Genomic DNA, 14438 nt, shown 5'->3' on the forward strand with positions numbered 1-14438 from the left:
TATTCATTTTATTTTAAATTCTTCCCACTCTTGGAGGAAGTGGGCAACATAGGCCTCATTAGTCTTGTGTTGTCTAGGGTCTTGGGTCTTGTAGCCTCTGGAGAAACTGTGCCATATTTAAAAAAGAAAAAGGAAATCCTTTCCATTTCACAGAAATATGTTATGTCTTACTTTTATTTTGTGCATATGGATGTTTTCCCGCATGCATGTGTGGGTACAATGTGTGTGCTGGGTTCCTCCGGAAGCCAGAAGAAGACATCAGATCCGCTGGAACTGGAGTTGCAGAGAGTTGTGAGCTGCCATGTGGGTGCTGGGAACCGAACTCGGGTCCTCTGCAAGAGCAGCGAGTGCTCTTAGCCACTGATGCGTCTCTCCAGCTCCCCTTTCATTTCTTAAAAATACACATTCTTTGAGTTATTTGAAACTTATCCTGTGGCCCTAAAGGGCACCATGGTTTCAAAAGACAGGCTTTGTTTCCCCATAAGAGGGTAAAGCCCTCACCCACCCCTCCAGCCTCTTCCCTAAGCACTCTCCTGACTCCTCCAGCACCCTCCCCTGCTCTGAGCGGCAGCGGTGTGCCTTGCTCACCTGCCCCACTGGACCCTCAGTGCTGAGCTCTCTGCAGACCCTGGGAGTTAGAACTGGCCGGGCTACAGGAAAGGAGGACCTGTGATGAGAACTGGAAGGCACGCTGCTGTGACGTCATGGCTCGGGGAACAGCAGGAGCCCCAGATGTGTGCCACCCAGAACGTTGACAGAAAGTTCAGCCCAGGGCCCGAGGTCACTCCTCAGAGCTGGCGTCTTCTGCCCACCTAGTGAAAAGCTTCTTGAAATAACACTTGACTCTTTAAACCATGAACTCAGCATCCGGGGAAGTCCCAGAGCCCCAGTTAAGAATACTAAAATGAATACAATGGTTTATGGGTTAAGAGGGTTGCGATTATTATATAATACATAATAAGATTGATTGAGCACTTACTGTATGTCAAGTGTACATCGAAATGATTGGCATGTATCAACTCACTCCTTAAAACAATCCCCTGTGGGAGTTACTTGGATAATTTCAGTTTTATAGATGAGGTTTGCAGAGACATGGTTTTCTCAGTCATTAGCTAGTAGAGGGCAGATCTTAAACTTAAGTCAACATAAGGATTTGGTTTGTCTAGTTACCAAACAAGAGCTCATCAATCAAAAATTTAAGCAAAATGGCATGGTAACTATTAGCTATAGTTTTAGTACTTTGGAAACGGAGGCAGGAGAATTGCTATGAGTTTGAGACCAGCATAGGTTACCTAAAGCAGTGTGTTTTGAGTCAGCCTGGGCTAGGCAGGAGGACCCAGTCTCATTCTCCCCACTCCCATGAAGACTTCACCAAGGTTTTTGCTTCTGCAGAAACAGTCTCCCTTTTACTGGCTAAGGTATAAAGCTCTGGAGCCTAGCATCTCAGGCTCCTGACATCTGCCTCCACCGTGGTTCCCCCGCCCTGAAGCAGGTTATCTCCTCCCCCAAGGCCCCACTCTGCTGCCCTCACTAGATACCTTCTCTTTCCCACCATGACGCTAAACCATTTATGGTTTCTCACTTGGCCCTTTGCTGTGCCTGGAAAACTTCTTCAGGTGTTCTCCTGTCTTTCTCCCTACTGATGGCAGAAATAGCCCATGTTCCCGTGGTGGATAGGTGGTCTGCTCATATCTCTGTTCCCATGGGGACGGATTATTTGCACCTACTTTTGTCACATGCTTACCTTGCTCTTAAGTGGTCACTGTATACCTGCTTTGCTTGCTGGACTGTGATCTTCTTGAGGAATACAATGGTGTTTGGTCTCAAGTCTAGCCTGTTGGAGGACAGAGTCACTCAACCTAACAACCAGAAACTGAAAAACAATCTGTGTCATCTCTAAATCTGGCAAGAAATAGCAAAGGGAAAATCCCATTTACAGAACAGAATATGAATATCTCCTCCCTCTGGCAGTAGCCCCAGTGTTTCCTGTCATGGAGAACGTGACTGTGGCTAAGCCTTGTGTCTCTTGTTTTATATACTCTCCGTCCTGTCCTAATCCTGGCTGCACAGCTGTGCAGGTATTGAGTGAAGTATCCTCACTATTCCACGCCTGTGTTACCCTGGGCACACTGGGCACACTGATCTCTGTATCTGTCAGTTAGTCCTTGCCTAAACTGCCTGCCATCATCCCCAACCCATTTCCTTGTCTCTGGGATCACCACTTGCCATTCCTCAGACCTTGTAAGGCTGAATAACCTCCAAGAATGGACCTTCTTTGTGCCTCAAAATGACTGCCTTATTGTTTGGGAAAAATTATAACTTCCTTCCTTCCTTCCTTCCTTCCTTCCTTCCTTCCTTCCTTCCTTCCTTCCTTCTTCCTTCCTTCCTTCTTCCTTCCTTCTTCCTTTCTTCTTCCTTCCTTCCTTCCTCCTCTCTCTCTCTCTCTCTCTCTCTCTCTCTCTCTCTCTCTCTCTCTCTCTCTCTCTCCCCCTCTCTTTCCTATACAGAAGCTCTGACTGTCCTGGAACTCAATATGTAGACAAATCTGGCTTTGAACTCAGAGATCCGATTGCTTCTGCCTCTGAGTGCTGGGATTAAAGGGATGCACCACCATGCCCAGGTTGTAAATTTCTTAAAACAACCCCAAACAGTAAAATTAATTTAACAGAAGAGCAAGGATAAATCACAGCCCCAGCAGGGGGAGGATGAATACCCATTATCCAAAATGTTCTGGGACCAAAATGCTACACATTTCAAAGTTGTCTGGATGTGGGGGTATCTGTATAAACTTTATTGGTTGAGCGTTTCTAATCTGAAAATCTGAAATCATTCAGAGTTCATGTTCCAAAATCTGAACTATTTCTTTATTTAGTACATTTAGTAAAGATCAGAGGACACCCCACAGGAGTCGTTTCTCTCTTACCATGTAGGTAGGTCTCAGGGATCAAACTCAGGTTGGTTGTCAGTCAGACTTGTTGAGCCTTTGCTCCGTGAACCATCTCACCAGTCCTGGAACTTTTTGAGCATTTTAGATTTTAAGATTAAGAATACTCAACCTGTACTACTACAGTTCAACAAATCTGAAATGCAGGATAGGACATATCTGGTCTCTGAAAAGTTAGCCCGTGGTAACGCATCTTCTGCAAAACACAGTGGTACTCCTGTCCCTACCGACAGAGTGAGGGAGAGAAACACGGCTCCAGAACCACAGCAGCTTGTTATGCTGTGTGGGATGGGGGTGGGGCTGGCTTCCGCCTCTCAGCACCCTCCCGCTTGCCAGGCCAGCCTCAGGGTTTTTGCCCTTAGGGATGGCTTTATCTAGAATGTTCCTCAGCTTGGCTTGTCCCTTGACCTCCTTCTGGTCTTCTTGCAAATGTCACCTTCACAGGGAACCCTTTTCATCCTGGTTAGTGCTGGAACACCCTTATTCCCACTTTCCATCCTTTCATTCTAACCGTGTTCTCTGAGGCTCTTTAGCATTGTCTGGTAGTCAGTTTATTACCTACGGGGATTATGCTTGTGGCTGTTGTCCAAGTGTCTGGAATAGGGCCTGGCATATAGCAGGCAGTTTTGGATAAATAAGGAATGTCAGATGAACAGATGAATTTTACCAGGTCAATGTGAATGTTTTTCCCTCATTGCTTATATATCTAGTTCCTAACACAGACATGTCATGGGAAATCATGGATGCTGGGCAAATAACTTATTGACTGAACGGTGCTTGAAGCACCTGCCAACTAGGTACCCTGTTCAAGGGCACGAAGGCAGAACAAGGGTAAGAGCAGCAGGGTAATTCAGCTGACTCTGCTGTCCCACTAGGGAGTGACTGACTTGTCAGCTCTCCTATTTTGGGGAGATGGAGACTTTGGAAATGCCTGTAGTTGTTCCAAAGTCCAGTGCACTGCCTCTCCTGTAGTATGGCTATAGCAAATGTTTATAATGTGTTCTATTTACTCCAGCGTTTCACTGCAAATAGCTCCAAACAGCTTCAGTTCTTCGGGGCTAAATCTGACATGCAGGTGTCTGCCAGGCTCTCAAAGAAGTAGTGAACAACCTGCACAAAGCTCCTCCTGTCATCCTCAGAGAGCTTTTCCAAGATGCAGGCTGAAGACTTAGCAGGTTGACCATGATCGTGTCTAGTTCCTTTCCTGGTCAAAGGACTATCTCCAACGTCCTTTCCTCCTCGAGACCTGGGAACACTGGGCAGAGGGACCCCCAACCCCCAACAAGGACCTCGCCAGTGCAGGGCACGGTTCGGGCCCCGCGCGCGGGAGCGGGGGGCGCGCGGTGGTTCCGCGCGGGGATGCGCGCGCGCGCCTGCCTCGTCTCCCTCGCCCGCTCCGGTGCTACGTGCTTTCTTTGTCAATGAGGAGCTGCTCTGAGCTGCAGTAGCACTCACGGCTGGAGCCAGAGCCCAGCGATCGAGCGAACCAGTGGGGACAGAGACCCCGGCGTAGGGGCGGCGGCGGGTGGCAGGTTGCTCGTGCCAGGGCCCGGGGTTTCCGCGCCTCGCAACCTCGCGCTCGGGGTGCAGCATCCGGCTCCGGGGAAGGGACCCGGGCGCCGCCCGTCCCACCCTCGCCGCACCGTGGGAACCCCATGCAGCGGCGGTCCCCGCGCGCGTGAAGCCGCGGCTCCGCCGAGCCCGCCCCGGACCGAGGCAGGACGAGCGAGCGGCTCGCGCCTCCCGCTTCCCTCCGGCTCCCGGGCCATGGCCGGAGATGCTCGGTGAGGAGTGGTGCGCCGAGGGCTGGGCTCCCCGGCGCGGTGTGGAACGAAGCAGCGGCCTGGATGTGTGAACCGTCCCTATGGCTCCGCAGGAGGCGAAGCCCCAGGGCCCGAGCGAAGCTGGGCCAGCGGCACGGGAGCCCAGGGACCGGCCCCGGGAGCGTGTGCTCTGCGGAGCGGGCGGGATCTCCACGCGCTTCCAGGGCGTGAGGAGCTCCGGGGCCCGCCAGTCCCAGGATGCGCCGCCTCTGCGGCCGCTGCTGCTGGGACTCTTGCTGCTGGCTGCCCTTCCCGGGCACTGCCGAGCCGACTCCGGTAAGCGCTTGGGAGCGGCTCCACGCCCGCGGCGGGGTCTAGGGCAGCTTATGGAGGTGGGTGGTGGGTGGTGGTCTCTTTGCTGCACGGCTGGGCTTTTTTCTGCCCTTAGCAGTTGTAACAGCGGGAGAACTGTCAGAAATCTGTCTTTGGGAAGGCAACGTGGGCGGAGAAGAAAGAGGCACGTTTTTATCTTTTTTTCTGGACAAGTTGCAAATGCTTCCTGATGGTCCCACAAACGCGCTTCGTTAAACTAGACATGGCGTGAATTGGATAGCCTAAAAGGGACCTATTAAGTGGGGCACGTTAGGAATGGGGCCATTCACTGTGGTTTGACCATCCTGTTGCTAGTATTTACTTTGTCTTTGCAAGGAATGACCTGAGAGTTTGAAGTAATTTCTGTGACAAAAGAGCGTTTTCTCTTTGTTTATAACAGTTTTTTTTTCTTTTGGGAATAAGGTACTTAAAATAATTGATTGCACCTTGCAAAAGATGCCAGTATTGATCAAGCATATAACCTATTATTTGCAAGAGGCTTATTTAAAAACAGTCATGCTTGGCGCTCAGACTTCTAACGATCCTTCAGAAATAGATTTTTGTAATTCCGTGGATAATTTTGTGGATCTGTTGTAACTATTTGGGCCGAATTATTTTGCTGAAGTGCTTCAAAACTTACACAGTGCCCTCAGCTACGGTCTTTGAAGTAAGAATGTTTGCCACGGCTCCTGTGAAGGACGACCTTTTGTGTTTGTGGTGGAATTCTGGGCGACAGACATTCATTTGATCAAACACAAGCCTCTCATTTCAGGTCATTGGTTTTTGTAGTGTTGCAGCTTTTACTGAGCACCAAGAAGGATCCTCCCAACCCGCACTCGCGCCCCACCTGTGTGTGCCCTTTCCCCACATCAGATTAAAATCCCCAGTTTTGAAGGGGCTTACAACAGTTTTAAATAAGTGTTCTGGTTGGATATATATATCCACATATATCCATATCCATATATATATATATATAATTTAAAGCCATTTTCCTTTGGTTCACTTAAAAATCATTGACATGAGAGATCTGTGTGTTAAGTGACATGTGTGTCGTGGAATTTCTTGTGATTCTAATGGTTCCAAAGTTCAGCAGCTCCCCTGGTTTTAAATATGTGACCCAACGTTGAGAGAGAAGTTGTGAAGAAGACATGGAAGTTCATTAGTGATTGTTGACTCAGAATCACAGAGGTTTTGGTTAACGAGCATCCAATTCTTGATAGTTTTGTAAACCGTTAGAGAGCTTTTTACTTTTGGATGCCGTTCATTTGCGTGCAGAGACTGAACACTGTTCGGCCATCTGTGATAGGTGAAATTTGGCTTCCCTGTATTGCCCCGTTCAGCCCCATGTCAGCCGATTTTCTCTGACGGGGGTTTTGAGTTTCTGATCTCCCTTCCAATCTTTGTTCTTGGCTTCCTGCCAACCTCCGAGACTTTGCTTGGCTCATCTTTCAGCCACCCAGAACCTTATCTAGAGGACTTTTCATCTTCAATCCAGGCCTTAGTCTGGGGACCCCCCCCCACCTCTTGCAGTGAGGACACAGCCTAGGCTAGACAATGGTTAGAATGGTGGGGACTGTCACTAAATAGTTGTTCTCCGAGACCCTTTATCTTCGCCCCTCTCACTGGACTCGGCTTCTCTGTGCTTCTGGGGTGTCTTTTCAGCTGCCACCCTTGATGCTCAGTTTTCTGTGAACGGGGCCACCTGTGGATCCGCTGTCTGCCTCTGAGCTCTGTAACTTCACCACTGGTCCCATTTTATGACCGGCTGCTCGGTGGCAGAGTGAACACTGAGCATCCAGAAGGACCTCATCCCCTCCATTCACATGTTCTCAGATTTCAGCTTCTTCCCAGCCGAGGAGAGGCCTGGGCATCTCAAGGGGATTGTGGGAGGGAGGCAGGAGGAGATGATTCTTGCTGGGGACCTCTGACTTTCTACCAGACACCTTCTCTGGAGCTTGCTCTGACAGGCAGCCACAGTTCTGTTCTCTGCAGTATGTGTCTGATGCTGAGTTACCTGAGAAGCCCAACCAGTGACCTGCCATGTTCTGCTTGAAGTCCTGACTGCCTGTGAGCCTGTCATTTGCATCCCTGATGATTCTTGCTTTTTAACAAGGCTAAATCAGACATTTTGCCTTGGTTGAAAAATGGACAAAAATAGATTGGTTTCCAGAAAATACTGCACCAATGCCTAGCTCCTTTGTTGCAGGGTGTTTGCAGTGTGTTCCAAGCTGATGTTCACCACCACACTCCATGCCTCTTTGCCTTAATCAGAGACCTCTTTCCCACGTAAAAGGAAGTCTGTGTCATGTTTAGTACTCTGTTGAAGACGCTCTCTCCTAACTCGGTCCCATGGAACCTTTGCTTACAGGCAGTCACTTCTATTCTAGGAAAGAAGTTTCTGAAGGCTGATGCCCTTCATTCTCTTCTGCCATCTGGATTCCAAGCAACAATGGTAGCCTGCAAATTTGACACCCCAACCTTCCTAACTGTCTCCCTGTTTGGTTCATATCTGCAAATGTTTAATATGATTGTTGTGTGCAGACACAGTGCTCACCGCCTCGTAGGCCTCTGCTCAATGTGACCTTGGCCGCTAGGGCCCTTGTTTCTCTCCCCAGTGCAAAATGGGGGTAATAAAACTCTAATCTTGTTGGGTGACTGACTGATTAGGCGACTGAGCAAAAGCAGCATAGGACACATCAGTGCTGGGCATGCAGCTGCTCACGAGTGTCTTCCGTTCTTGTAAAGGTGGAAGAAATTGCCTGCATGTTTGCAGATAGGATGCTGGGGTAGGGGATACGGGATTGAGTAAGGCGCCACTATTTTGCAGAAGTCTCTCCTAAAGAGGGACTTGAACTCTAATACTATGTGAGTAGGGCGAATAAAGTCGGACTGAAGTTAATTTTAGGGCAAGTTGGAGGTGGGGCTTTGGAGGGTGGGTGGGTTCTCAGGGTTGATGCTGGCATTTCAGCTCAAGGAAAAATACAGGGTTCTCTGTACCCAGAACATAGGGTAGAGGAGGACCCAGAAAACTACCTTGCTCTGGGGATTCCGTGTATCTTCCTCCTGAGGTGGCTTCTCCAGCCAATGTATTCACCCTCCATTCATCTTTGCTTCCCTATTGCTTGCTGCAACTTTCAAGATGGAATAGGAGCCCAGTAAGATTTCAGCCTTCTTACCCTTCAGTTTGATGTTGGAACATTATTTCAATTAAGTAACTCACAGTAATTTGTGAGTGGCTGATTTGTTCGAAGAAGGGTTTGCTGATGACTGGGTTCTCTAATTCAGTATATCACGAAAAGGAGATGACTTTACCCTGCACGTCTTTCTCGCCCTTCTCTGACTCCTTTACACATCACCAGACTGGAGCCCATCCCATAGATTCTACATTTCGTTCATGCATGCCTTCACACATTTATTCTCCTACCCGTTCATTCATCCATCCACTCATTCAGCCTGTGTTTTGAGTACCTCAGTATCCTGAGGTTATAGTGATGAATCCAAATAAGGTCCCACTTCTGTGCCATTTGAAAGTGGTCCAGTGCTTTCTAAACTTTGCTGAGGCTATGGATCACTTGAAGATTCTTCTAAAATTCAGGCTGTGGTCTGGTTGGTCTGGGACAAGACCCGAGATTGTGATGATGATGATATTCTACAGACCCCATTTGAGGAGCAAGCGATAATAAATAAATACGGGAAGTCCTTGGAGGGAAGAAGTCAGGGTCGGTGTTGGCACCTTCGTATCTGTGCTTATTTCTATTGGTCGGCCAAGGAAGGGTCAGGGATGAGGTGAGGAGGGAGCCCAGGGGCTTTGTGGGGAAGCTTCCTCGGTAGCTGAGGAGTAGCCGGGAGGCCAGCGCAGAACTGACCAGCCAGAGGAAAATAGTAAGAAAATGCTGAAGAGGGAGCCGTGTACAGACAGGTCACACAGAACTTCTTGGCTGTGACAAGGACACGCTGTTTTCTTCTGGGTGAGATGGTGAGCCACCGGAACAACTCAGACTTCAGTCCTGAAAGAATCACTCTGGCTGTGGTGGGAGGAAAGACTGTGGGTCAGGAGGGAGGCAGAGAGGTCAGGCTGCGGCTGAAGTCCAGGATGAGGAGGAAGATGAAGATGACGTAGACAGTAGAGATGAGAAAGGGCTGGGCAGGGAGGTGAGTGTGTGAACATGGTTTTGAAATGGAGCTGCTGGAACTGTGTGAAGTATCAGGGGTAGCAGGGGAAGAGAAGAAACAGCAGGACCTTGCCAGCTGCTGAGGAATTTGTATTAGCTGTGGTGATTGATGAGGACTCGGTGTACAGATGTGGAGGTATTTGGTGGTCTTGAGAGTGGCAGGGGTGGAAGTTGCCAATGGGTTCCCAAACCTCCAGTGGATTCAAGAGAGGAAGAAGAGAGACACTGGGACCTTCAAGGGGGCACCTCTTCCCACTCTACAGAGGCAGGGCCTCTTTGTAGCCTCAGACAAGCAAGCTCTGGAATTGCTGGTGTGAACCACCACAGCAGCTGCATGAAACTCTTGTTGGAGGGAGGCCGCTTGTTCGTCCTGGCCACCTGGAACCAAAATAATCACACAGAAACTGTATAATTTAATTCACTGCTTGGCCCATTAGCACTAGCTTCTTATTGGCTAACGCTTACATATTAATTTAACCTATTTCTAGTAATCTGTGTATTGCCACGTGGCTGTGGCTTACCAGGTAAAGTTCTGTCTGGCTTCGGGGGGCTACATGGCTTCTCTCTGCTGCTGCCCTTCTTTCTCCCAGCATTCAGTTTAGTTTTCCCCACCTAGCTCTGTTCCCCTATAGCTCTGCTATAGGCCCAAAGCAGTTCTTTTATTAACCAATGACAAACACAGCATGCAGAGGGGAATCCTACATCATTCTCTTCTGTAAAGTTGAACATCAGTGGACTTGGGTTCATGGAGAGTTAGATGGGAACATAGAGCCAGGTGTATAGGCGCACACCTATAATCCCAGTACTGGAGAGCCTGACGCAGGACGGTCACCAGTTTAAGGCCACACTTCGATACACAGTGAGATTCTGTATAAACTAAGCACACTTACCCCTGCCTGCAAATGAAGACAAAAATGTATATATAATTACCTATAATCACATTTTCTCTTTCTTTTTAGCATTAATGATCTTGAAATACTAGCTCTGGTGGTTCCCCGCCACCCCAACACAAGTGGCCCAAACAAACCCATTTGGAATTTTAACTGTATGCCAGTTATTAGTGCTTCGAAGACGTTGTTGGCTAGCTCGGGGCTTCTCCTCCTTCCACCCTGCCCCAATCAAGTGAAGAAGGTCTTGGGCCCAGGAGAACTGTGCTTCAGCACTGGTGTGGAGCAGTAGTCAGGGAGCAGTAGTTAGCTCTCCAGTCCTGCCCCACATCTCTCCCAACAGTCGCCGTCGAAACTCGGACTCTGAAGCGCAGATGACAACTGGAGAGGCTCGTAGCAGCCGACCTAGCCCAAGTCTTACGTTACCGGACTATGACTGGGGAACGTGCCAAATGCTCATACACCCCTCCTTTCATCTTCATTAACCTTTAAGCCGGTATTGAGCTCCCCTCCTCTTTAAAACAAACAACGACACTACTCTTCTCTAAACAAAACTGAATGGTTGGAATGACCCTAAAACGTTTTCGTGGCTCGACAGCATATGAGAGAATTTCCAAACACACAGAGGGACGCATTATCCCAGGGTTTGGGATGACTGCCATGCATGGTGACTCCTTGGGGACTTCAGGACCAAAGGAACAGTCAGCACCTGGGTATTGGGAGTTAGCATTGCTGCAGCTGGGGGACGGTGGTGTTGGGTTGCATTGCTGGGGAGTATTTATCAAGCACTTGGGGCATACTGGGCTCTCATGGTGTGGGGACTCAGGGGAGATCAAAGCAGCCTGGCCCTTGCCCTTTAAGCAGCTGGTGGATAGAGTGGCAAGTCAGTGAAATTCCCTCATGAATCTGGTCAGGTAGCCAGATGGAAAGTCTCCCTCCTGTCCAGGGAGGTCCCTGCTTAGAGTCAGTCCATGAGGGACTGGGACTGCCAAGGCCATCATTCTGATTTCTCAGTATCTTTGTTTTCAAAGGTCACCAATGAATTCAGACTTTTGAAATGCTGTGCTGCACAGAGGGCACACACTGAGGAGCCGCAACGTTTTGTTTCTCAGACGGGGTAGCTTAGGTTGGCCTCAAACTCGCTGTGTAGGCCAAGATGACTTTGAACTCTTAATACGCTGACTTCTACTTCCTGAGGGCTGCAATGCCTTGCCTTGTTCATGTGGTGCTGGGATCAAACCCAGGGCTTTGTGCATGCTGGGCAAGCATCCTGCTAACCCAGCTACATCTCCAACCCCTTTCTCCTACTCCAAATCAAGTTTATAAAGATCTAATTTATGGGGCAGTGATGGCGCATGCCTTTAATCACAGTACTTAGGAGGCAGAGGCAGGTGGATCTCTGTGAGTTCAAGGCCAGTCTGGTCTACAGAGTGAGTTCTAGGATAGCCAAGGCTAAACAGAGGAATTCCTGTCTCAGAAACACACACACACACACACACACACACACACACACACACACACACACACACACACACAGTGTGTATGTATCTGTATTTGTATGTGTATATGCCTGGCCACATGATTCCTTTTAGGCGAACTGCATGAGAAGCTTTGACAGAAGTGTACACTGGGTCCCGCACCACACTCCAGATACAGAACATTTCTATTATCCCCCTAAAGTATCCTCCTGCCCGCCTCAAAGGTAGACCACCAGTCTGTCCTTCGTCCCCACACTGTGGTTTTTCTAGACGGCCACATCGTGTGCCCTGTGCTGTCTAGCTTCCTTCACATCCTTGAGCACCGAGCACATCATTACCTGCGTCCTCGCTGTGTCTTTATCTTTTTTAAACGGTGGAATAGTATTCTAGCACACCACAGTTTGCTTATCCAGGTTGATGGGCATTAGAGTTGTTTCCAGTTTTTGACCAAGGAGGCTTTGCTTGGACAACTTTCTTCCCCTTGAGGCAATAAGGGGGGAATCCAAAGTCCCTTGTTCAGCTGTGCTTGACCTTGTAAACGCTGTTGAGGTCTTTTCCAAAGTGGCTATGTATTTATCCCAGCAGCACCATGCAAGAGTCTTAGATGCGCCTCTTCATCCCCTCTGGTACTTGGGACTGTCTGGGTTTCTTTCCACTTTTAATTTAAATTTCAACCGCTCCAATAGTAGGTCGACCTCATCCCATTAAATTTGGTTAGCTTTATCAATTTTTTTAAATTTAAGGATTGTGATTATTATTATTATTAGTGGGTATGTGTGGTAGAATAGAAGTCTTTGCCAGCCCACGGTGTCACTTCTGGAAGTTTCACGTTTTTATCTTTACCTTTTACTGTGATCCATTCTTGTTAATTTTTACGTACCATACAAGGTAACAGTCAAGGTTAAATTTTACATCTGGATGTTGAATTGCTTCAGAGCCATGTTTTGAGAAGATCACCATTCTCCATTGGCTTGGCTTGTCACTGCCTGTGTGGGGTCACATCTGGACTCCAGTTTGCTCATCCATCTGCATTTCTCTCCCAGTGCCAACATAAACCTATCTTGATTCTCTAGCTCATGGCTTCTTAATTTTAGGGCCGTGAACAGTTTGCTGTTGCAGGCAGGGTTCTGTGCTGAGCACTGTACAGTGTTTCCTCTTGTCTTTGTCTAGAAGACATTCCTTCTTCCTTCCTCATCTCTGACAACGATGATAGCTTCAGACATGTCTACCTGTCCCCTGGGGAGTGAAATCACCTCGGTTGAGTTCCACTGCCCTAGCTTCATGATAATCTTGGAATCCGAGAGTGAGAGTACTTTTTATTTGTTTTTTGAGACAGGGACTCACTCTCTAGCCTAGGCTGGCCAGGAACTTACTACACAGACCAGGCTGGCCCCAGTGATTCCTCTGCTGCAGCCTTCGCAGTGCTGGGATTCCTCGCATGAGCCACCATACCTGGTACACGTGTCTCCATCTATTTAAGTTTTTCTTCCATATGTGTTTTAGTGTGTGTGTGTGTGTGTGTGTGTGTGTGTGTGTGTGTGTGTGTGAATATCTGTGTATTTCATATTTTCCATGGCGTTTTGGTAAACAGTGCTTAAATGATGTATTGGCATCTAGAAATACGATTCAAGAATATTAACTTTCTTGGTCTGGAGAGCTTGCTCAGTGGTCAAAAGCACTGGCTACTTTTGCAGAGGGCCTAGGTTTATTCCCAGCACTCACATGGGGGCTCAGAACCATATGTAACTCAAGTTCCAGGATATCTGTCGCCTTCTTCTGGCCAATATGGGCACTGCACACACATGGTGTGCAGGCTTATATATATGCAAAGTACTCCGCCCCACAAACAAATTAACTTTATTATATAATCCTTCTAAGTTCACTTTAATTTTAGTAGCATTTTGTAGAACTTTGAGGGTTTTACTACATGGAAAATCATTCGTTTTGAATTTCTTTCTTGCCCGATTCACTGACTAGAACCACCAGCACATTGTTCAGTAGCAACTGGGAGTGTGAGTTCCTCGAGTTGATCCCATCTAGAGGACTTTCCGTCTTTCGCTGTGCTGTGTTGTGCGGTGTGTAGCTTCAGTCTTGTCTTGTAGGAGCCCTCTGTCTGGGTGAAGAAACTCCTTCTTAGCCTAGCTTGCTGTGTATTTTATCATGATGGGTGTGGAATTTTGCCCCATGCTTTGTCCGTCTATATTAACATGATCATGAGAATTTTATTTATTGGCCTGTAAAAAGGCAATATAACTGATTTGAGAGTGTCAAGCTACACTTTGCTGCTGAGACAGACTCCAGGTTAGCCACAGTGGGAGTTCCTTCTGGGTCTGATTTTCCAGTAGTTTTTTTTAAAAATATATTTGTTTTATTTTATGTGTCCTGGAGTGTATGCGTGTGAAGTGCCCTGGGAGCTCGAAGGTTAACTGGAGTGAGAAAACAGGTGCAAGCCACCCCACGGGTGCTGGGGGCTGAATCTGGGTCTTCTACGAGAGGCAAGTACTTAAGCACTGAGCCATTGCTCCACCCCTTCTGGTAGCTTTAAAAGGGAAATTTAAAGTGCTAGGTGTAAATGGAGACTGCTCATTCTGTTTCCCCGACTGTTCTGACCCGAATAACCACACAGAGACTATATTCATTTCAACACTGTTTGGCCTATTAGCTCAGGCTTCTACTAACTAACTCTTACATCTTAAATTAACCCATTTCTATTAATCTATGTATCACCAGAAGTCTGTGGCCTAGCAGTAAGGTTCTGGCATCTTTCTCCTTCAGCAGCTACATGGCTGACTCCCTTGCTCCCTGCATTCAATTTAGGTCCC

The 14438-nt window shown here is 48.1% G+C and overlaps 1 protein-coding gene across 6 annotated transcripts in view; it reads left to right on the forward strand.

The window, feature by feature from the left end:
• Positions 1–4338: 4338 nt before the first annotated feature.
• The window catches only part of Kiaa1549l (KIAA1549 like), a 273927-nt gene continuing 263827 nt past the window's right edge, over positions 4339–14438 (forward strand). For 2 of the 6 annotated variants that reach the window (XM_085696701.2, XM_085696702.2), the window contains exon 1: positions 4339–5043. In XM_085696701.2, coding sequence (XP_085552827.2) covers positions 4809–5043 — 235 coding nt within the window. In that variant the 5' untranslated portion in view covers positions 4339–4808. The remainder of the gene's footprint in view (positions 5044–14438) is intronic. The other 4 variants (XM_085696703.2, XM_085696704.2, XM_085696705.2 and 1 more) reach the window with 2 other exon arrangements.

The sequence above is a fragment of the Myodes glareolus genome, chromosome 10 (genome assembly GCF_982192425.1).
Source record: "Myodes glareolus chromosome 10, mMyoGla1.1, whole genome shotgun sequence".
Taxonomy (NCBI): Eukaryota; Metazoa; Chordata; class Mammalia; order Rodentia; family Cricetidae; genus Myodes; species Myodes glareolus.